The following is a 25,577-nucleotide window of genomic DNA, read 5'->3' on the forward strand; positions in this document are numbered from 1 at the left end:
AAAAGAGCAGGAGAAAACTTCAGAAAATTACTAAAATGTAAGTCACATACAAAAAAGACACAACTGAAAAGGCTTTCTAAAAAGGTTTTAAAATGTTATAATAATAATAATAATAAATGTTATTTATATAGCGCCTTTCTCATGAAATGTTGAAAATGTCAAGCGATTATGCCTTTCCAAAAATGACGAATATTCCTTGATACTGCAACTATTACATAGTCCATACTGGGTTTATTACTTAAGAAATCATGAATGATGACACAAAAAACATTAAATGTAGCCACAACAGTGTTTTTAGTCCTCAGGAGTACCGTTTGAGTCAGATTTCTTCTTTAATTTTTCTCCTGCATACTCCTCCACAATGAATGCTGGTTCACCATCTAAATATTATTGAACCAGGTTGACCTCGATTTTCAAAACAGTTCACAATTTAATTCCATATTGACGTTGCAATTCATTTAATTGCTTGGACCTTCGACTTTTGAGGAGCGGCATAATTAATAACAAGGACACTTACAGGATCACTGTGGTGTGCAAGAACAGAATTTCATTTTTGCAGATTATCCATCTCTTTGTGGAAGAGCATAATATGAACTTTGTTAACCTCAGTAGAAAGAATGAAAAAATTCAGGCACGTAAAGTATGGCAGTCGAAAGAAAAATCAAAACTCCTTCCATCACATAATATAGATATGTGAACTGGACAGTGGGTTAATTTCCTGCTTCATAAGCACAAATATCAAATGATTCAGTTGTAAGAACTGCTTTCCTTATAAACACGAGCTTATACTGTGACAGTTAAATGAGTTAAATGTATCTGCCATTGTAATAGCCATTCAATAAAATGTACTGATCTACACAGCTATCAAGGAGTCACTACCACCTTTTGCCTTTAATTATTTTTATTAAAAACCGTGTACTTCATTGTTTCATTCAGACAACAGTCGGACTTCCTCAGAGATCACTCTGTAAAGATGGCTCGACAGTTTAATATTAAGTGCTCCAAGCTGTGTTCCAGACTTTTTTCAGCATTTTACATCACTGATCACTCTCTGTTTTCTCTCCCCCCCCAAACGTGGAATCACAAATTTCATAAAAATGACATAAACTTAAACTAGCCTTGATTATTCTAGTCTTTTAAGTGTCTCCAATCACTGTCTACCATCTTATCTGTGAGGCTGTATTTATACAATGCCCTGGGAGTCTCCATCTGCCTTCTCAAGCTTTCCCAGGCTTGTAAGGTGCAACAAGAATGTTCCAGTAGTTCATGGAATGCAGAGCTCAGCACACCTGTAGACATTTTGCTGTCAGTCACACATTATTTCTTCTACCTGCCATGCAGCTTATTCCATTTGCCAGGGTAACCGTTCCACTCACTGGATGGAATGCCTATGTTTATCACCTACCAGAAATGGGTGTTAATGGATGCCCACTTCGCCGTGTCTTTATTCTGTTATAGCAAGGAATCCCGAAGTGCCTAAGTGTCAAAAACATTTCCAAACATGTCCACTAGAGGGGGAAATCCCACCAAAATACATAAAAAGCGTCTTGTAGAATCTATATAAAAGAAAAGTTTAACATCACAAAAATTGCTCAAATTGATAAGACAATCCAATGTAACCAAAATTCTAATACTTATGCCCTCCACCCCTTCCGGGGTATGGGCCGCCAAAGGTAGATCTCCAGAGGTTTCTGTCCTGAGCCATTCTTTCTAGTTGACTCCAGGTGTAGCCCATCCTTGTGATGTCTGCCTCGAGGTCACGTCACCAGGTGTTCCTTGGACGGCCTCTCTTCCGCTTTCCTTGGGGGTTCCATCTGAGAGCCTGTCTGGTGATGCTGGTTTGCGGTTTGCGTAGGGTGTGCCCTATCCATCCCCATCTTCTCTTCCAGATTTCTGCTTCTACTGAATGTTGGCAGGTCCTTTCCCATAGATTAGTGTTACTGATGGTGTCTGGCCAGCGTATGTGGAGGATCTTTCTGAGACAGGTGTTGATGAAAGTCTGGATTCTTCGGATGGTGTTTTTGGTTGTCCACCAGATTTAGGCCCCATACAACAGTACTGACTTCACATTTGTGTTGAACAGACGGATCTTGGTGGTCAAGGTCAGTTCTCTGGAAGCCCAGATGTTCTTGAGCTGGATAAAGGAGGCTCTTGCTTTGCCGATCCTTGCCTTGGCATCTGTATCTGTTCCACCCTGCTGGTCGATGATGCTGCCCAGGTAGGTGAAGGACTGTATCTCCTCTAGGGAACTTCCATTTAAGGTGACTGGGTTGTTGCTGCTGGAGTTGATCTTAATAATCTTTGTCTTCTTCGTGTGTATGTTGAGTCCAACCTGTGATGATGTGGCTGCCAACACATTTGTCTTTTCTTGTATCTGCTGCTGAATGTGGGAAAGAAGTGCAAGATCGTCGGCCAACTCTAAGTCTTCCAATTGGCTCCACAAGGTCCACTGGATTCCATTCCTGCATTCACTAGTGGATGTCTTCATGATCCAGTTGATAGCGATGAGGAAGAGGAACGGGGATAACAAGCATCCCTGTCGGACTCCCGTCTTCACTTGGAAGCTGTTGGTGAGCTGCCCTTCATGGATCACTCTGCAGGTTATTCCTTCGTATGAGCTCTTGATCAGATTGACCACCATGGCTGGGATGCCGTAGTGCCAGAGGAGCTTCCACAGGGTTCCTTGATCCACACTGTCAAACACCTTCTCATAATCGACAAAGTTGATGTACAATGGTGTATTCCACTCCAAGGACTGCTCAACTATGATACATAGCATTGCAATCTGGTCTGTGCATGATCGATTCTGCCTGAAACCTGCTTGCTCATCTCGTAATTGTGGACTGACGACGTCCTTCATCCGCTCTAGGAGGATCCGGTTGAAGACCTTGCCTGGCACTGACAGGAGTGTGATGCCTCTGTAGTTGTTACAATTACTTAGGTCCCCTTTTTTTGGAAGCTTGACTAGGTAACCCTCCTTCCAGTCAGTCGGTATCTCTTCCTCCTCCCAGATCTTCTTGAAAAGGGGGTACAGCATCTCCACCAATGCTTCCAGGTCTGCTTTTAGGGCTTCTGCTGGTATGTTGTCAGGTCCAGCTGCCTTCCCGTTCTTCATCAGGGTGATGGCCTTCCTGATCTCTTCTCTGGTCGGCTTACCGCAGTTAATGGGGAGATCTTCGTTGGCTGGGTTGATGTCTGGAGGGTTTGGTGGTACTGGTCTGTTCAGAAGTTCCTCAAAATGTTCAGACCAACTATTCATAACTCCGCCATTGCCAGTCCCAAGCCCGGATGAAAAAGGAGGGGGGTTGGGCGTTGGTACTAGCAACTCCACCCCATAAAACTCTAACCGCTATAGAAACGCCAAGAAGAGAAACAGAGACTAACTTCCTGGGAAATTAAGGCTCTCCGACAACTCAGAGACACATGACGCTAGAGGGTGAAAGCCGGAAGGAAGCAATCGAGCCGACCAACCTTCTTTCGACCAGGAGAACCCTTATCGGCACATGGAATGTCAGGACCATGTACGAGACAGTAAAGACGGCACAGGTAGCTGCCGTGATGAAAAAGAACAACCTGATCATGTTTGGACATCAGTGAAACCAGATGGACACAAGTCAGACAGAGAAAACTGAAGACAGGAGAACTGTTGCTGTACTCTACTCTGGGCATGAAGAGAGTAATGCAACCCATACGCAGGGAGTAGGCCTCATGTTGTCCAAACAAACACAGAAGGCATTGATTGGATGGGAGGCGCACGGCCCCAGAATCATCACAGCATCCTTCAGAACCAAGCACAAGAAGATTAAACTCAACGTCATCCAGAGTTACGCTCCAACTAATGACTCTGATGAAAAAGAAAAGGACCAGTTCTACAACAGACTGCAGAAAATCGTAGAGACATTTTGAGCCAGAGACATCGTCATCCTTATGGGAGACTTCAATGCCAAGATCGGACCCGACAATACAGGATATGAACAAGTCATGGGAATCCACGGGCTGGGAGTGATGAACGATAATGGAGAGAGATTTACGGAACTTTGTGTGCTCAATAACCTGGTCATTGGAGGCAGCATCTTCCCTCACAAGAGGATCCACAAAAGCACCTGGGTATCACCAGATAGCTTGACAGAGAACCAGATAGCAAGAAGTTTAGAAGATCCCTTCAGGACGTTATAGTTAGAAGAGGAGCAGATGTGGCTTCCGACCACCACCTAGTAGTAGCCAGCATGCCGCTGAAGTTGAAGAAGAACTGGAAGGAAACAACACAGTGTAGAGTGAAGTACGAAATCAGCCGTCTAAAAATCTCTTGCGTCAGGGAAGAGTTTCGACTTCAGTTGAAGAACAAGTTTGAGGTGCTACAAGAACGGCACTAGGAAGAGGAAGGAAGTAGGGTGCAGATCAGCTGGCAGGCAGTAAAAGAGACACTGAGAACAGCCTGTCAAGAAGTGGTCGGAACGAAGAAACAACACCACAAAGAGTGGATCACAGCTGTGACCTTGGGAAGGATAGAAGAGAGGAAACAGAAGAAAGCGGCAGTCAATAACAGCAGGACTAGGGCATCAAAAGCCAAGGCCCAAGAGGAATACGCAGAAGCCCATAGAACAGTGAAGAAGAGCATTAGGAAGGACAAGAAAGACTACATGGATGGACTGGCAGTTGAAGCAGAACAGGCAGTGTACAACGGTAACATGAAACAGTTGTATAACACAACTAAGAAACTATCTGGGAAATACAACAGGCCAGAGCGACCTGTCAAAGACAAGGAGGGACAGGCCATCACAGGACTAGAACAGCAGATGAAAATTACAATGCAGTAAGCTAAATAGAAAAGTCAAAAACAGAGCATGAAATCAAAGAAGTTCAGTGAGCAGAAACACAAAGTACAAGAATTCACCACTCCCTATTGAATTCAGATGAACTGCTAGGAATGGTGGGAGATCCCCCAGTTTTATAAGGTGGAGGGCAGTTCCTGAAGGTGTATGGCAGGTGGCCCCGCCTCTTTGGGGACCACCCACAACACACATGGAACATAACACAGACAGCTTACATACATAGCAGAAATCAAAAACAGAGAACAATGCACATATTCAACAAAAGTAACATTAATATAAATAAAACTTTAAATCAAGAATGAACAAAACAGACATAAAACAAGAATTTCAACCCCTGAGAGGGGGGGAAACCCTGGCTGAAATATAACATATCCGAGATGAGGATAAAATAAAACCTTTACTAAACGTTTCCCAAATACTTCTTGTTTGCAGAATTGATCACTTAGGCTCCTTACTTTTGTTTTGTCCTTTTGACCTAACTTTTTGTCTTCCTCTTTGGTTACCTTGTTTACAGCACTTATCCTTCTCCTGGCTGTGACCCTTTTCTGTTTCGCATCTCCCTCCTGGATTTCCCTTTAAAAAAATGTTATCAGTTATGGCCAAACATTTCAGATGCGGTCAGGAACCACACCAAAAGCTTGGATTAATTTCTCTCCATTAATTAATATGTTTCTTCATCAGCTTCTTTCAAAACATTAAGATTGCATACTAATTTTTAAGTAAATATTCTAATTTAATAACAATATAATTTACACAGAATCTGATTTAATTCAAATTTCACAAATAAAATATCAACACAGACATACAACACAAGGACAAGAAAAAAACAGTCATTTTAGTACAAACACACTTTGACATTCAGTATTCATCAAATTATTACAAACAACTCTTAATTTTAAGATATTAAATTCAGTCTGAGCTTGTGGATAGACACTATCATGAAATCTGGCAGTGTTAGCCTTTTCTTGATTTGAGCTGTTTACCAGTCAGAAAGAGAGTGAACTATGGCAGATGCTGTCCAACATCCCTGGCCTACCCAGCGTCTTGCTGTTAGAACTATATCTGTGCTTTGCATTCCTCACTGATATTGTATTGTTGCCATATTCCATCTCAAAAGTCTTGTCCTAAACTACAGCCTCCTGTATGTCTGCTTCTCACTACCACCATTTCTCTGGCACCTCTACATGTTTTCTCTGAGACATCTGTGTTCTGCTTTGGTACTCCTGGTTACTATGCCCCAACTCTCTGAATATGCTTCAAGAATGCAGCAAGTTTTTGCTGATTTGCTAAGCTTCTCCCAGCCCAGTGATACTCAGATACCCTTGGAGAGCCACTATTTCACAGAATTCCCCTGGTGTGCTTTCTGCCTCGCGGCTAACTCTATCAGCCCTTAAAATGTTGGTATTTTTTAGTTACAATGATAGCTTGTTATCGACTCCTGAAACTAACTGCATGAATGCATTTCCTGTTCTCTAAATAAAGCAATAATTCTGTAATGCCCATTTATTTTTCACTGCCTTGCTCACATTGAAATATTTTGTGTATCTTCAGTTTTGTAGGTGACTTTGTTTGAAGTGTAGAATATTAATGGATTTTTTTAACAATACGTGTACATAAACAATAAATAAATACAGACATATGAAAAAGTTTGGGAATCCCTCTTAATTCTTTGGATTTTTGTTTATCATTGACTGACCTTTCAAAGTAGCAACTTCCTTTAATATATGACATGCCTTATGGAAACAGTAGTATTTCAGCAGTGACATTAAGTTTATTGGATTAACAGAAAATATGCAATATGCATCATAAGAAAATTAGACAGGTGCATAAATTTGGACACCCCAGCAGAGATATTACATCAATACTTAGTTGAGCCTCCTTTTGCAAATATAACAGCCTCTAGATGCCTCCTATAGCCTTTGATGAGTGTCTGGATTCTGGATGGAGGTATTTTTGACCATTCTTCCATACGAAATCTCTCCAGTTCAGTTAAATTTGATGGCTGCCAAGCATGGAAAGCCTGCTTCAAATCATCTCATAGATTTTCGATGATATTCAAGTCAGGGGACTGTGACGGCCATTCCAGAACATTTACTTCTCCCTCTGCATGAATGCCTTTGTAGATTTTGAACTGTGTTTTGGGTCATTGTCTTGTTGGAATATCCAACCCCTGCGTAACTTCAACTTTGTGACTGATGCTTGAACATTATCCTGAAGAATTGTTGATATTGGGTTGAATTCATCCGGCCCTCGACTTTAACAAGGGCCCCAGCCCCTGAACTAGCCACACAGCCCACAGCATGATGGAACCTCCACCAAATTTGACAGTAGGTAGCAAGTGTTTTTCTTGGAATGCGGTGTTCTTCTTCTGCCATGCAAAGCACTTTTTGTTTTGACCAAATAACTCAATTTTTGTCTCATCAGTCCAAAGCACTTTGTTCCAAAATGAATCTGGCTTGTGTAAATGAGCATTTGCATACAACAAGCAACTCTGTTTGTGGCGTGAGTACAGAAAGGGCTTCTTTCTCATCACCCTGCCATACAGATATTCTTTGTGCAAATTGTGCTCTGAATTGTAGAACAATGTACAGATACACCATCTGCAGCAAGATGTTCTTGCAGGTCTTTGGAGGTGATCTGTGGGTTGTCTCTAACCATTCTCACAATCCTGCGCATATGTCGCTCTTGTATTTTTCTTTTCTTCAGACCTGGGTTTAACAGCAACTGTGCCTGTGGTCTTCCATTTCCCGATTACATTCCTTTCAGTTGAAACTGACAGTTTAAACCTCTGAGATAACTTTTTGTAGCCTTCCCCTAAACCATGATACTGAACAATCTTTGTTTTCAGATCTTTTGAGAGTTGCTTTGATAATCCCATGCTGTCACTCTTCAGAGGAGAGTCAAAGGGAAGCACAACTTGCAATTGACTACCTTAAATACCTTTTCTCATGATTGGACACACCTGTCTATGAAGTTCAAGGCTTAAAGAGCTAATCCAACCAATTTGGTGTTGCAAGTAATCAGCATTGAGTAGTTACATGCATTCAAATCAGCACAATTACAAGGGGACCCACATTTTTGCACAGCCAGTTTTTCACATTTGATTTAATTTCATACAACTAAATACTGCTTCACTAAAAATCTTTGTTCGGAAAACACCCCAGTACTCAGATGTTCCTAGGAAATGAAAGACATACCACTGTTATCTTTTTGTTGAAAGTAAATTATTATGCAGGCTGAGAGGGGTTCCCAAACTTTTTCATATGACTGTAAATTGCAGGGTACTCAATTCAACTACAGTACAGTCAGGAATGGGTTGAATGGATTGTAAATATGGATGAATGTATAGCAGCATGAAAAAAGTTTTAAGCCAGAAAACTGATCTTGCGAAAAAGTCACAAAGTGAACACAAAGTTCTGTGATGAATATTGATTTTTACATGTGCAGAATCATTTCTTTTCATTAAATTTGCTTTATATGTTTTTGAAGAGGCGGCACGGTGGCGCAGTGGGTAGCGCTGCTGCCTCGCAGTTGGGAGATCTGGGGGCCTGGGTTCGCTTCCCGGGTCCTCCCTGCGTGGAGTTTGCATGTTCTCCCCGTGTCTGCGTGGGTTTCCTCCGGGGGCTCCGGTTTCCTCCCACAGTCCAAAGACATGCAGGTTAGGTGGATTGGTGATTCTAAATTGGCCCTAGTGTGTGCTTGGTGTGTGGGTGTGTTTGTGTGTGTCCTGCGGTGGGTTGGCACCCTGCCCAGGATTGATTCCCTGCCTTGTGCCCTGTGTTGGCTGGGATTGGCTCCAGCAGACCCCCGTGACCCTGTGTTCGGATTCAGCGGGTTGGAAAATGCATGGATGGATGTTTTTGAAGATGTTTATTATCTTCATTGTTCTGTTGGGCCATTGTTTTTCTGCCATTTTGCAGAGTTTTTTTAATGACTGTGGCAATGCTGTGTATAGCGTGTCAACAGCATCAAGTAGCTGTGATACGTGACAACATCATGTTAGTTAATTTAAGATGGCAGCACATATGTTCTGGATATCTGAGGACTGGATATATATTTAAAAATAAAAATACAAACAATTTCTATACATCAGGGTATGGGCAGTAAAGCTAACTTTGCCATATTTATTTGTGGTTACAGTTTATTGTTAGCATTTCTGATGCACATTTTCAGTGATTTATTTGGATCTGACATTGAATATTCCAACTACAATTCATCTTCTTAGCTTTATTTCCATATCTCCTGGTTTCTAAGCTCTTAATAATATGAACAGCAGCAACAACCTTAGCATTCATAACAAAATCCATTCATCCGCCCATTCTCCAACCCAAGACAGAAATCAGGCTGTAATGTAATAGAAATAATAATAATAATAACAATCATACAAAGCAGTGGAATTCAGCACGCTAAGGTGAAGGAGAAGATAGCAAAGGAATACCATTGACAATGGTGTGTGGTCCTCGAGTCTGAGCCCAACTCAAAGAACAACATCTCAGGGATCAACAGCCTGGGAATTACAGTCCGGATGTACAACTTTGGGATTAGTCATTTAAAGAGAGCTGAGATTGAGAGGATGAACACTAAGACCAAGAAGCTCCTGAACATCCATGGACTTCACCATCCAAAAGCAGATGTCAAGTGACTATATATCAAGAGACAGAATGGTGACCATGGACTCATATATACATACAAGAATACCCTTGTTAGATTGATTAAATTGAGTTTGGAAGAGATAGGTTCACCAAGCTTTTAAAAACCCATGAACTAGCAGAGCAAAATACTCCCTCAGAGCATCAAGGAAAGGAAATTAATAGCAACTACAGTACTTGCCAGAGCAGCCCATTCAACCAATCGGCAACAAAGCTGAGACTCAAGACAATCATTAAAACTAACATCAAGCTGCTAACCCTGAAAGACCATTTGTGGACAAAAGTGCAGGTTGTAGCAGTGCTACCATAGTAAGCACTCCATTTCCCAGCAGCCCCAAAGGGGATTGTTCTCATTGGATGACTGAAGCGAGAGCAGGCGCTGCTGGGGACAAGAAAGGTCGGTGAGAAACTTGAAAAGGGGGCCTGGCGGAGCAACGTGAGATCTGAGTTTTTGTGTAACCTGTCCAATGTGTCTACTGAAAAGTCAATTGTGTCCCCGGATCATTTCCCGTTAGGATGAATGGACTTTCTTGTGCCTGCCTGTCATGTGTATAGTGGTGGATTATACTGTACGTTGTGCGTCTTCAAAAGGAGCTCTCCTGCAAATCTCACACCTCACTGCTCAGGACTACCAGCAGGACTGTTTCATTCCTTTATTATGGAAGCTGTTCCTAGGATTGTCATCTTCACACCAAACCATTTCATCTGCTTTTGCAGCATTGGACTGTATAAGGACATTGTCATGAGTGTTTATTGTTGTGGTTCATTGTTGTGTTAAAATTGTATCGCCGTAGTGGAAAGGAGAAGGTTTGTCTGATTGTTGTTGATTGCAATGGATTTTCCATTTAATGCATTAGTTATTAATTTGTTGATGTTGTGTCTCTGCCTGTGAGTGTGTGGGTCGGGCCAAGGCTGGGTGCGTTCCTGGAGTCCCCACTGAAAAAATAAATGAATCACTGTCATATCGATGGTGTGAATTTTAGTGGCATTGGTCCACTACAAAGTGACGAATGACTGAACAGCCCCGGGCTCAAGAGAGAGACTGAAAGTCTACTCATTAAAGTGCAGGATCAGGCACTCAGCACCAGGTATAACCAGTGGAACATCTTAAACCAGCAGGTTGAGAGCAAATGACAAATGTGCAGCAAGGCTGAGGAGACAATCAGAAATATCATTGCTGGATGTACCATGCTGGCTTCTACTGAGTCTATAAACTACCACAACAAGATTGACAACTCTCTACACTGGTTGGTCTGTGGTGCACTATGTGGAAAATTGCTTGTAAAATGGTGTCAGCACATGCCAATGGGTGTTGTCACTTTGGAAACACTATTATCATGTTGGACATGGCAGTCCAAATTAATTGTACATTTTCAGCTAACTATCCTGTCTAACACCAACAAAGACAAACAGAATCCAAAAAAGGTTTGGGGTAGTCACCCTGTATATTGTAGGTAGCTGTAACAGCAAAGAAAAATTAATATTTTTGGAGAACAAAACGGAACTGTCTTTCATAAGGCAATATGGCAGTTTTATGGAGAGGCAGAGGAAGTGTTGTCCTCGGGGCCGGAACCAGGAGTGATGTCATCAGAGTCAAGCATAATTGACCCGTAATTTGTCTGCAGAGGGAAGAGGAAAAAGGTTAGTGCACTTCTCCATCCCCTGGTCTGGCATGGAATTACCTTCCTTCGGGCCTTTTAGCTGCCTCCCATGCGCACATGTGTGACACCTGATATAGTGGTCCATCACAAGTATGAGAAACAATGTCTGCTGATTGATGTAGCAGTCCCAGAAAACAACAACATCTTCCTCAAAGAAGCTAAAAGCAAAGTAAATATAAAGATCTGGAGATGAGGATCAGCAGAATGTGAAGACTAGAGGTGCCAACAAGAAAGGATTTGAAAAGAATCTGCAGGAGCTGACAGGACTCCATAAAACCCAGGAAATAAAGAAGATTGCATTGTTGGGAACCACTCACATTCTTTGGAAATGGCTGGGTTAAACCTTAGCTTCCCGGTTACGACACAGACACTGCATCAGCCACTAGCAAATTGTCGGGAGAAATAAATATAATAATAATTAGAATAATAATTTAAACAACATTCTCACGCTCGTCTAATCTAATTTAGGGTGGAAGGAACAAGAGCAAAGCCAAAAAGAATTGGGTACAAGGCTGGAATCAACCCTAGATAGGACACAAAATGATTTATATACTTCTTCTGAGTCTTGAGACAGTGCCATCATCCACATAAGTGGTTGGAGAGCTGGTAGTATTCCATATTAACAAGAACTATTACAGTATGTTGATTTGGATATGTTCTCCAAAGCACCTTGTGATAGAGTGGACTGTCAAGGCCAGTTTCCAAAGTAAAGAGTGATTAATTAGCAGCCCTCATTGCATTATTCTGAGTGTAAGGAATGTCCCAGCTATACAATTTATCAGCAGCCATAACAGATGGATACCAGCTGTATTTACAGCAATTACAAGTTTGCTTTCACACCCCAATAACATAACAGTAAAGCTTATTTACTATTGCTTGGCAATTAATAAAATTCATTCATTTTCTATACTCTTTTGTTACAATGTAGGGCAGCATTGAGCATGGCAGGAACCAACTGTGATAAAGCACCAGTTCATAACAGGACACACTTACACACATGCCCAAATCACTCATAGTGGAGTGATGATGACGTACACTGGGATTAATGATTTTTGGAATGTGGGACAGTACTTTAGAATACATAACATTTCAACATGGAAATGGGTTAAACATGCAAACTCCATAAAACCAAAGATGGGATTAGAAACTACTTTGTTTTAATGGAGTTCCTGTTTTCCTGTGTATTTAAAGAAATGTATATGTTTCCATGTATTAATTATTGGGTCTTGAAGGAAACAGTCTTAACAGTGCGGTCCATACATCCCTTTTCCATGCCACACTTATCAACTCATACTGTGGGATCCTAAAGCATTCCCAAGCCATCTGGGAAATATTAGCTTCCCCTTGAGCTCTGGGTCTTCACCCAGCTGGTTGTGCCTGTAAAATCTTCACTGGGTTGCATCCATTAGGTATCTGTAACCAACCGTAACTAACTCAATTGGCTCCTCTCGATGCGGAGGGACAGCAGCTCCACTCTGAGCCTCTCCCGGATGTCTGCACAGCCATCTTGCAGGGAACTCTCATTTCGTCTGCTTGTACCCACAATCTCTTTCAGTCAGTACCCAAAGCTCATGAACATATAGGTGAGGGTACAGACTGGTCAATCGACAGCTTCACTTTCTGACTTTGATCCTGTATTATGTATTTAGTAATTTGTAAAATAAATTACACATGCAGTTACTTGTTAAGAGTGCTGTACAAAAACAAACAAAGTTGAATTCAGTTGAACCTGTTTTTGAGATCATGTCTCATCCACCTTGTCTTTGAGTCTGTCAAGTTGCTACATTTCTATCATTCCAACAGATGGCACATCACAAACTTTGTAGTAACGCATTTTATTACTTAAAATGTTTGCGCCATCTTTCGGAATGACAAATGAAATGCATTTTATTACTACATGCATTACATAATACATTCCAATAGATGGTGTAGTGCAAAAGTTAATGCTGAGCTCTTTGCGATTACTTAGATTTCATCCTGCGTTAGACGGGTAGCACAACTAGTACTGCTGTATTTATCTAACTTACTTTTTTTGTCCTTTTCCTCTTTTTCTTGTTGGGGTTGATCGATATCTTTTAAATTTCATTGTTCCACAGGTGTCCTCTCTTTACTGGGAAATGGTACTTTGCTTTTTGTTGCCTATCGCAGAAAATCCTTTCTGAAGCCTGCCGAGTTCTTTATTGTCAACCTGTCCATAAGTGACCTTGGAATGACCTTGACACTTTTCCCGTTAGCTATCCCTTCTGCCTTTGCACACAGGTAGGCAGGCTCCTTTGCTCCCTTGACAACCGTTTCCTTTACATGAGATCATTCTGAAAGTTTATTAACCAAGTCATTGATTTTTTTCTATGTCTCTTCAACTTGTTTTGCAGTCGCTATCATGGAGAGAAGGCTTATAGAGTCTCACTGTCAGTTTCATCTTCTGTTAGTTATTTTACAAGCAACTTGAGGCTTGGAAACTCCTATGTCTTTTTTTTTCTTACTTTTTAATTTTTTGAGCTTCTCTGCCTGGAACATTTCCCATTGTCTGAGATTATTCTGTATCATTTTGAATCCCTGGCCCACCATTTGTATTACTTTGCCAGTGTTCTGGGTGTGATATGTGTTATTCAGGACTTAATTAGTCATTTGATTTTTACAACTAGTGCCTAAAGGAGCCTCCAGAGTCCTGTTTACCACTTTCCACTTTTAGCATTAAATCCCAACTGTGAAAGTGTACAGGATGATGAACAATACACTAATGACTTTGGTGTTTAAGGAGAAAACAAAAATGCGTTTTTCGTGACAAGAATATAGGGTGAGAGGTGAGACTTCTGGACTCCTAAAGTCCTCAACTACAATGTAGTTTGAAATGGTTTAACAGCTATGATTTTTGCACTAATGCCTTTAAACATTAACATACTATACTATACTCATGGAGCACTTTTTGTAAACGTGTCCCTCCACATTCATAAGCTTCTTTTTAGGTTGTCATTCAAAACTGAACTATGTCTGATAGTTTCAGGCTTTATAGACAGCATAAGTAAGGAATTTTATATCAGAATTAAATATAAAATAACACTTTCCACACACATGCAGACTTATATACAGTGCCATGAAAATATAAAAAATATGCTATATACTAAAAAATTAAAGGAACACTTTTTAATCAGAGTATAGCATCAAGTCAATGAAATTTATGGGCTATTGATCTGGTCAGTTAAGTAGCAGAGGGGGTTGTTAATCAGTTTTAGCTGCTTTGGTGCTAATGAAATTAACAACAGGTGCACTAGAGGGGCAACAATGAGATGACCCCCAAAACAGCAATGGTTTAACAGGTGGAGGCCACTGACATTTTTCCCTCCGCATCTTTTCTGACTGTTTTTTCACTAGTTTTGCATTTGGCTACAGTCAGTGTCACTACTGGTAGCATGAAGCGATGCCTGGACCCTACAGAGGTTGCACAGGTAGTCCAACTTCTCCAGGATGGCACATCAATACGTGCCATTGCCAGTAGGTTTACTGTGTCTCCCAGCACAGTCTCAAGGGCATGGAGGAGATTCCAGGAGACAGGCAGTTACTCTAGGAGAGTTGGACAGGGCTGTAGAAGGTTCTGAACCCATCAGCAGGTCTGGTATCTGCTCCTTTGGACAATGAGGAACAGGATGAGCACTGCCAGAGCCCTACAAAGTGATCTCCAGCAGGCCACTGGTGTGAATGTCTCTGACCAAACATTCAGAAAGACTTCATGAGGGTGGCTTGAGGGCCCAACGTCCTTTAGTGGGCCCTGTGCTCACTGCCATGGAGCTCGATTGACATTTTCCATAGGATACGAGAATTGGCAGGTCCACCACTGGCGCCCCGTGCTTGTCACAGATGAGAGCAGGTGCACCCTGAGCACATGTGACAGACATGAAAGGGTCTGGAGAAGCCGTGGAGAACATTATGCTGCCCTGTCTGTAACATCGTTCAGCATGACTGGTTTGGTGGTGGGTCAGTGATGGTCTGGGGAGGCATATTCATGGAGGGATGCACAGACCTCTACAGGCTAGACAACGGCACCTTGACTGCTATTAAGTATCGGGATGAAATCCTTGGACCCATTGTCAGACCCTATGCTGGTGCAGTGGGTCCTGGGTTCCTCCAGGTACATAACAATGCCTGGCCTCATGTGGCAAGAGTATGCAGGCAGTTCCTGGAGGATGAAGGAATTGATACCATTGACTGGCCCCCACACTTGCCTGACCTCAATCCAATAGAACACCTCTGGGACATTATGATTTGGTCCATCCGACGCCGCCAGGTTGCACCTCAGACTGTCCAGGAGCTCAGTGATGGCCTGGTCCAGATCTGTTAGGAGATCCCCCGGGACACCATCCATTGTCTCATTAGGAGTATGCGCCCCCCCCCCCAACGTTGTCAGTCATGCATAAAAGCACATGGGGGCCATACAAACTACTGAGTACGATTTTGAGTTGCTGCAATGAAACTTCGGCAAAATGGACTAGCCTGCCGTATCATGTTTTCACTTTGATTTTCGGGGTGTCTTTGAATTCAGCCCTCTGTAGGTTGATAATTTTCATTTCCATCAAACGATGTGGCATCCTTTTCGTTCCTAACACATTACCCAGTCCATATCAGTAGAGATATTCAGCTCGATTTTTTTCCCATTGAGATCTGATGTGTTTTCAAAGTGTTCCTTTAATTTTTTTGAACAGTTTAACTCTAACAGCCCCTTCCGAATTTCATCCATTTATGTTTATTCTTAACCCTTAATTCTTACTTTTCTCCAAACAAACTTAATATAATACAAGAGATAACCTGAGTAAACACAATGCACAGCTTTTAAATAATCATTTGATTTATTGAAGGACAAAAATTCACCTCTCTATATATATATACAGGTAGGGGCGGCACGGTGGTGCAGTGGTAGCTCTGCTGCCTCGCAGTTAGGAGACCTGGGTTCGCTTCCCGGGTCCTCCCTGTGTGGAGTTTGCATGTTCCCCTCGTGTCTGCGTGGGTTTCCTCCGGGGGGCTCCGGTTTCCTCCCACAGTCCAAAGACATGCAGGTTAGGTGGATTGGTGATTCTAAATTGGCCCTAGTGTGTGCTTGGTGTGTTTGTGTGTGTCCTGCAGTGGGTTGGCACCCTGCCCGGGATTGGTTCCTGCCTTGTGCCCTGTGTTAGCTGGGATTGGCTCCAGCAGACCCCTGTGCCCTGTGTTCGGATTCAGCGGGTTGGAAAATGGATGGATATATACAGGTATGCAGTGATTGTATGATGGTGTGGGGATGCTTTCCTGCTTCAGAGCTTGGGTGACTTGCCAAAATTGAGGGAAGAACGAATTCTAGAAAGTACTGAGGGAGAATGTCTAATCATCGGTCCGTGATGTGAAGTTCAAGTGCAATTGGGTTATGCAGCAGGACAACGATCCTAAGCACAAGTGCAATTATGGTTTTGGAGTGGCAAGTCAATATTTGTTCACAGCGATGACTGACATAGACTGATCTCCTGTTACCAGAAGCGTTAGATTGCAATTGTTGCTGCCAAAGGTGGCATTACATTTAGGAGGGCAATTGCTTTTTCACATGGGTGACATAGATGTCAGTGAGCTTTTTCCTTTAATAAATCAAATGACCATTTAAAATACTGTGTTTTGTGTTCATTCCGGTTATCTTTTGTATTATACTAAATATGTTTGGTGATCAGAAACAATTTAGTGTTATGAATATGCAAAAATAAAGGAAATTGGGAAGGGCATATACTTTTTCATAGCACTGTATATACTGTATATGTGTGTGTGTGTGTCTGTTCATGTGTATGTGAGAGACATGTGCCACTGCTGCATGGACAGTTGGGAATGAGAAGCACAGTTGAGGTGGAGTCTTGGGAAAACCACATTTTATGTGGGCACAGGGAACCTCCTTAGTGACAGCTGAGTGAAAGGGGTAGGGCATAAATAAAAGGGCTTTCACACCAAATGAAAAGTGTGGTTGGAAATCATGAAAAATACGAGTTAGGACAGCATCAGGATGAGATGAGATTAGCGAGAGCAGTAAAAGAGCACGCAAGAGGCAGGCTGGCCGGAGGCATGTCTGTTCATTTATTTCATTGGTGTCCCCATGGCGCAGACAATGTCCAGTGATAGGCTACATTTAATGTTGACACACCTTGTAAAAAGAGCCATTCTGCACCTATGGACTCACCTAGAAATTGGCTCCTGTGTGGCTTATTTAATAGTGTATTTATAATTATAGCTCAATCTTAGTTATCCATCTAATCAAAATCTTTCAAATCAGCTGATAACTCAGCATCATACTCATCTGTGAGATCAACCGTGTTAGGGCTTTGTTGGTCTGCTTTATTTCATTTTGTCTTCTGTTTCTTTTTATTTCTTTATATTTTTATTATTATTTCGATGACATCATCATATTGCTGTTTTTTCATATACATCACCATTGTGTGCTCTAGATTGGCCAGCATTTTGTTTGACTGGTCACTATAGTGTTGACTAGTTGCTATGCAAGTGATGTGTGTGTCATGTGACCTATGACATTGTGGTGACCATCACATGTAATTCAGCTACTTTTCACAGGAACGCTATACCACAAAACAGTTGTTAAGATGAGGAGCCACTCAGCTAGCCAGGCAGGATGTATGTTCAATCAGTCATGTTAAGGTGGATGCCTAGCAGCCCTTACAGGAATATTTTCAGTTACATATCATCTTATAGTCTTTGCATTTCAAAACACATTTTTCTGGGGCAATTACCATATTATTCTGTTCCCACAGGTGGCTGTTTGACAACATTACATGCCTCTGTTATGCCTTCTGTGGAGTTCTCTTTGGACTGTGCAGCCTCACTAATCTCACCATATTATCTTCTGTGTGCTGTCTTAAAGTGTGCTACCCTGCTTATGGTAGGTATTGTATTTGCATGACACTATTACATAGATAATACAAAATCAGAAACTAACTATGGCTTGAAAGTGGATGGTATCATGGCATAGTAATTAGCACTAGTGGATTTAGGGAAGAATTCCTGCTTGAAGTCTTCACATCCTCCCCACGTTCTCACCTTTTTTCTTAGGGTGTTTTAATTTCCACCTGCATCAAGAAAAAATTCTAGTTTACTGTCAACTCTAAATTGGTCTGGAATAAATGAATGTAGGGTTATACGTGAATGTTGTCCATGATCAGGCTTTGTCCCCTCCTAGGGCCAGGTGCTGCCTGGATAGTTTCCTATTCCCTCTGAAAATCTAATTAACATAGCTGGTGTAGAAAAAATATAAACAGATAAAATATTTAAAAAATAATTTATACAAAATTTACCTGTGATAGAAATGAATGAATGCGAGGCAATACATGTTTTAAGTTGGACAAGCAAAATTTTCATTGGTTTGTTCTTATTATTAAGTCAAGCAAGTTATCTGCATTGCTCACAATGGTAGACGATAAAGCCATAATTACTCTATAGAAAAGTGATTCTCAGTCTTCACAACCCTTGTACAAGCATTTCCCATTCCTGTGTCCCCACCACAGGACTACCACTATAACATCAATTGAAAAATGGAGGTTTACTATCAGGAAGCAAATATGAAAAGCATAAATCAAGTTCTCAAAAAACAGAATAGTTTGGCTCTAGAGGCTGACATTAAAATGTGTTGGTGCCTAGCATCGTGGTGGTCAGATAACCACAGAGACTCTCAGTTGCTGATTAGATTTATTTTGAGAATATTTTGTAAGATGTTTTCAATACTTTTAGCAGGAGTTTAAGATGATCTCAAAATAAAAATGCAGCCAATCTAGTTTAAACTACAGTAGTTTATATATGGTCACTGCTCTAAGTAGTCATTTTATTAGGCACACTTATGCTGCATGGGTAGAACCCCATTTTGCTTCTCAAACTGCTTGAGTTTTTCAAAGCATGGATACCTCAAGGTTCTAGAAACATCTCTAATGGATTCTGGCTAGTGCTGACTCACATCAATATGCTTTTCCTATAGATTTTATGGCCACACATTTATAGTAAGAACCTCCTGTTCTTCATGATCACACATATACCATCATTGTTATGTTTGTGGAACCAGCTTGAAAAGATGTGTCTATTGTGACATGGTACTTTATCCTGCTGAAAGTAACCATTTGAAGATATGACACTGTGGATATAAATGGATGCATATGACCAGCAACAATGCTTAAGTACACTGTGGATTTCAAAATACCCCTACATGTTATTAATTGGCCTAATTTTCAAACTAGTAGTTTGTAACACAACCCAGGATGGATCCATTGATTAATGCTGTATATGCCAAAGTCTGCAACCAGCAGCAAAACTGAGATTCATCAAATCAGGTGTCCCTTTTCAAATTTTCACTCATTCATGTTCTCACTATATCATCATATTTCAGTTCTTAGATGACAGAAGTAGCTTTCAATGATTCCTTTCTGCTTGTCACTATTTTCTGTTAAATTAATTTGACTATGCTCTTCTCACTTTTCTCATTATCAAGGTGTTTTGTCCAAAGAATGACCACAGTCTGCATATACAGTATTTTGTGTTTCTCAAACTCATTAAAATCTAGAGACTGTACCGTGTGCAAATCCTAGCAGAACAGCTGCTTTTGAGATGTTGAAAACACCACATATGGTATCAAAAATCATACCATGATCAATGTTTTGTAGATCTTTTCCCATTTGCCATTTGCATTAACAAGCTGGTGTACATATTGAGACTGCCAAGTGTATAGTATTGAGATTGCACATAGAATGTCTACATCTGAGGTACCAACTGAGTAGATTAAGGCAGTATAACACTTTATAAATATGAAAAATGAACAAATATCCAAGTCTGAAATATTCTACAGTCAAACATAAAGTAGATCCTCTTCTAGATCTACAAACTAGTGCTGTAAGTGCCTGATCATCTACCCTAACCTTAAACAAGTCTTACCTACCCACTCAAATAAAAATAATAATAAAAAAACTGAATGTTTTATTAATTTCTTTCACAGAAACAGGCACCGTTTTCTTCACAAGGATCTGCCACCTACTTTTATACAAAATGGCGTTAATAACATGTCACATCTTACCTGTTTACAAACACATATTAATGGTGCACACAATACATTAATTCATTCATTCATTCAATCATTCATTTTCCACCGCTTATCCAAAACTGGGTCGTGGGGGTAAAAGTCTTAACAGTGAGGCCCATAAGTCCCTTTTCCCCAGACATACTTGCTAACTCATACTGTGGGATATCAAGGCATTAACAGGCCATCTGAGAGGATCTCCTCCCAGCTGGTTGTGCCCATAAATCTCCAAAGGGAGGCATCCGGATCAGATGCCCAAACCACTTCAGTTGGCTCCTCTCGATGCAGAGGGTCTTCATTTCTCACCTACCACTAACGGACAGCCCAGCCACCCTGTACAGCAAGCTCATTTCGGCTGCTTGTACCCACAATCTCATTCTTTTAGTCATAACGCAAAGCACATGACCATGGGTGAGGGTAGGGACTCAGATTGACTGGTAAATCAATCAATTATTACTCAACTCCTTCTTCACCCACTATTGATCAGTATAGTGACAGCATAACTGTGTTCACCACCCCAATCATGAACAAGACCCCAAGGTTCTCAAACTCGTGCACTTGAGGCAATAACTTACCTCTTACTTGGAGAGGACAGTTCACCTTTTTCCTACAGAGGACCATCGTCTAAGATTTGAAGGTGCTGATTCTCATCCCTGCCACTTCACACTCAGTCGCAAACCATCCTAATGCATACTGGAGTTCGCAGCCCAATGAAACTAACAGAACCAAGTCGTCTGTAAAAAGCAGTGATGCAATTCCTGACGCAAGGCCTGCAGTACGTAAACGCATAATTTATTGATGGTATCCATGTACAATGTTACAAACACTCAACTATCAATAAACTAAAAAAGAAATAAAAATCAAATGTTCAACACAGAGTAAATCATCACCCCAATGTAAAAACAAGCTCAAATGTTCCCCAATTCAAGAAAAGGAATAAACAATGGTTGAACTGTTTGTTCATTTTTATTTTGTGCTTTAATTGTATTACCTAAGATTCTGAGACATACAGGAAATTCTTCTTTGAATACAAAATAGGACATTGCTTAAGCTAGATCATCCTTGTTAACTTACCAAATATGTATTCATTTATGATAAAAAATAGAAGAAAATAAAATATATATATATATATATATATATATATATATATATATATATATATATATATATATATATATATATATATATCATGTAAATGACAGGGAGGGCTAGGGAGGTGGGGAATGTGGCTGATCGCTTTTACCTGAATGTGTAAAGGTGGTTGACTGATCTACTCTAATGGCATACTCTAATCTACCATATTTTTAAAACAGTACTGTCTGTCTGTGTGTGTCCAGTCGCTCCATGAAGCCTGGTTAGTTTGGCTTTGGTCACACTGGTTGCTCAGTCAAATACGATCAAGACAGGAAGCACCAGGCAAGAAAGGCTAAGTCAACACACGAGGAAAGTAAAGTTGTAGGAGGAACATAAGAGGAATACTTCCAAGAAAGTATTAGCAAGAATACATATCGGGCGGCACGGTGGCGCAGTGGGTAGCGCTGCTGCCTCGCAGTTAGGAGACCTGGGTTCGCTTCCCGGGTCCTCCCTGCGTGGAGTTTGCATGTTCTCCCCGTGTCTGCGTGGGTTTCCTCCGGGCGCTCTGGTTTCCTCCCACAGTCCAAAGACATGCAGGTTAGGTGGATTGGTGATTCTAAATTGGCCCTAGTGCGTGTGTGTTTGTGTGTGTCCTGCGGTGGGTTGGCATCCTGCCCGGGATTGGTTCCTGCCTTGTGGCCTGTGTTGGCTGGGATTGGCTCCAGCAGACCCCCGTGACCCTGTGTTCGGATTCAGCGGGTTGGAAAATGGATGGAAGAATACATATTATATTTTTATAGTGGGTAATAGGGGCTACTATTTGCAGTAGTCAAAATGACAGAGCCTGAGTAGCAGGCTTCACAGGAATACAACCGAGCAAGGAATCGGTGGGCAAGGCAGGATGAGTTGCAAGAACATAGCGAACAAAGGAATGGGAGAGATGTCAAATATCAGATATTTTTAAATGTATTTTATTAGCGTAGCATCATATAAAGCAATCTGATTAGAATGATCAGTTATGAGTTTTCTTGGGTTATTGTAGAAATACATACAGAATGCCTACTTTTACAAAAAATAAGTTGTCACTTACAATTGTCTACATTTGTACACAGGTCTACTGTATGAAGGACCCTTGTCTTTTGTAAGTGTTTTAATTGCAGCTACTGTATGTGACAGCTGTCTACAGTATTCTAAGGCTCTTTGAAAATGACCCTGTAATAGGAGTGTCATCAAATAGAATATGAAAGTGAATGAGCTTTGATGCTTGATTCCCTGTGGCCTGCAGACATGCTTTTCAACTGTACATTTAGTTGATGTTTTAGCTCTTGGTAGGGACATACTGTGGCACAGTATTGTTGTAAAAGCAATTTCCTAGCAAATTGTTTGTGAAAAGCAGTTTAATAGCCATTGTTCACTACAGAGCAAGTGAGGCTGTATCAGAAAGAATCGCAAAGGTGACAAAATGCATTTAATTATGCATGATTTGCTGCTTTGTATTATTTGTCAATAAGTACACTCTGGGAATCAGCTGAAAATGATTCCAAGTAAAACCTATTCAGTCTTCTTTCAATTAAACATTTGACTAAGGGTGATTTTGAGTAACTGTAACTCAGAAATCGACAAAATAACCAGTCATAGACATTTGGATTTAAGTTTGTCCTGCAAAGAATTCCTTTACAGTTTGGAAACCAAGTCACACACATTTGTTGATATCACCATTACAATTAAAACAAGTGCAACATCTCTGCTTGGTGTTTCATCTTCAGCTCAGTTTCTGTCTCATTAAATTATATTTTTCTTTTCAATTTAATTTCCGGTTCTTAAATTTTGCCTGATTTCTGTCCCAAACTTTGATTTGTCATTTTGTTTTTTGCCATTTGTTGTTGTCCAAAGGGCTCAATTCTGACAAAGAATGAATTGAAATGTTGCCCCTTCAATTAATGTATATTTCAAGGTAGGGTATCTGGGGCCCCTTTGGATGTCACGTTTTCACTCCTGGAGAAAAGAAAGCTAAAAGAAGTTGAAATCAAAAAAAGTAACTAAAAAATTAGAACAAAGGGAAGTGGCAAGCTTTAAAATGGTGGCCGTTCCAAGTGCACTAAGCTACTAAGTCCTTAAGCTAAGATCTACTCTGAGCATGTCAATTTTATTTGCTTTACCCCATCATGTGACTGCTGCATAAAGGGTGTTGCTGAGCAACAGTCTCAGATGGGAGGAGCTATGGGAAAACGACATATAGTGTGGGGCCCCAACTCACTTCCCTTCCTGAAATACAAATTCAAAGGCTCACTTTAACATTACTAATGACACCTTGGCTTCCAGTTTTGGCTTCTGTTATTTCCTTAATATCTGGAGTGGCCTTTGACTAAATAAGTTCTCTTTGAATGAATTCTACACAGTAAGTGATGCTCATAAAAAAAGCAGTCATCTGGCACACATAGCTCAGTTTAAGATAAGGAAATAAGAATAGCTGCAAAGACAGCATTATGTTTAACTCTGTGTCTAAATTTAGGATAGTGACGTTTTGATCTTGGATCTGGTTTAGGATCTTTCAGAAAAAATACAATACCATTTAATTGCAGTAACCCTGGAAACACATTAGACAGTCTGACAACAATTCTGTAGGCAACCTATTAAAATATACATTTTCAGTATGTTAAAGGGAATGGTGAGCTAATTGACTTTTGGGTAATTTAGTCCCTGTAACACTGCTTAGGAATACTCAAGTCAAGCCAATCATGTAAGCCAGGGTAACAAAATGAGAAGTGTTACATTGTAGGAAAGTGAAACATTTTAAAGTCATCTATTTTCTTTTTCTGGGAAAGAAGTGAACCTCAATAATTGATAAAAAAAAACACATTTTTTGTCAGATCATTTCACTCTTTTATACAGTATAGCACACTCAATATCATAATCATCTGAGAAGTGGGTGACTCGACTTACATGTCTTGACTCAAGTGAGACTCGAGTCTTAATCTTCCGGACTTGTGATTTGCTTGCTTGATGGTATTTTAAAAAACCACTTGCTTATTGGTGACTTGTGACTTGACTTGAACTTATGATAAATGGCTTAAATAAGACTCACATTATACAGTCACATTTATCCATCCATCCATTTTCCAACCTGCTGAATCCGAACACAGGGTCACGGGGGTCTGCTGGAACCAATCCCAGCCAACACAGGGCACAAGGCAGGAACCAATCCCGGGCAGGGTGCCAACCCACCGCAGGACACAGACAAACACACCCACACACCAAGCACACACTAGGGCCAATTTAGAATCGCCAATCCACCTAACCTGCATGTCTTTGGACTGTGGGAGGAAACCGGAGTCACATTTATTATTTTTCAAATTGCATTCTTTTAATTTACATTGCAATAATATACCTAGTGCGGCGTATTGGACTAACTAGCATATTGAAGGGCAACAGCAATAATTTCAATTTACTGCAGACTACACTACAAAGAATGTAATGGCCATCTGCAAGATCTGTGGGTTAAAAATCACTGACACAACATTTTCCTGTCATTTCAAAATTCAGTTACGCTTATTTGAGAATTGACCCCAAACACTCTGACTGATGACTCTGTCATTGTTTTAGCTAATGTACCACTTTAGCCTCCACATGTGTCCTCAGCTGCATGTTAGCGCCCTGACACCATTTGACACTGCTCCTCTCTAACCCTGACCGACGCTCTCCTGAACAAATTCAGGTCACCCACTGCTCACAATCATTCAAGTGCTCTGTCCGCCTTCCAAGCCATACAAATGGAGGCTGCAGGGAGGAACGTGATAAGTACTTTTTCATATACAGTAACCAGTGTCATGTAAGTGCTGTGCAAGGCTAACACTGAAGCCCTGTCTGTAGCTCGCAGCTGTTCGATCTTTGTTAGAAGGGCTCAGATGTTACACTATGCTACCTGAGTTACATGAATTAGATAATATTTAAGATGTCTAAGATGTTCAGATGCTTTACATAAACTAGAGATATCAGAGTTAAGATTGCTCTAACTTCAATTCATTGGCAGCATGCCATTGTGGAGAGCTCATATTCTAGATTCCTGCGCTGTTTCATTGTAACGTGGCAACTTTGATTTGTTTCATTAAAGATGAGAAAATATTGTCAGTATCTACAGTTGGCATGTTGTTACATTTTTGTGATGTTAACTGATTGTTTTATTTAACATCTTTCACCTTTTATAAATACCTTCAGTATTGCTATATACTTTTGTTTACTAGAGGTGATCATGGCTAAATGAAGGACAGGGCCCAAGTGAGGGTAGTAG

General features: G+C 40.8%; 1 protein-coding gene across 1 annotated transcript in view; it reads left to right on the forward strand.

Annotated features, from left to right (window-relative positions):
- Window positions 1–25,577, forward strand: part of opn7b (opsin 7, group member b) — a 47,353-nt gene that overhangs the window by 3,479 nt on the left and 18,297 nt on the right. The window contains exons 2-3 of the mRNA XM_028810600.2: window positions 13,239–13,401; window positions 17,913–18,040. Of these exons, the coding sequence (XP_028666433.2) occupies window positions 13,239–13,401; window positions 17,913–18,040 (291 nt within the window). The remainder of the gene's footprint in view (window positions 1–13,238; window positions 13,402–17,912; window positions 18,041–25,577) is intronic.

This window comes from Erpetoichthys calabaricus, chromosome 10 (genome assembly GCF_900747795.2).
Source record: "Erpetoichthys calabaricus chromosome 10, fErpCal1.3, whole genome shotgun sequence".
Taxonomy (NCBI): Eukaryota; Metazoa; Chordata; class Cladistia; order Polypteriformes; family Polypteridae; genus Erpetoichthys; species Erpetoichthys calabaricus.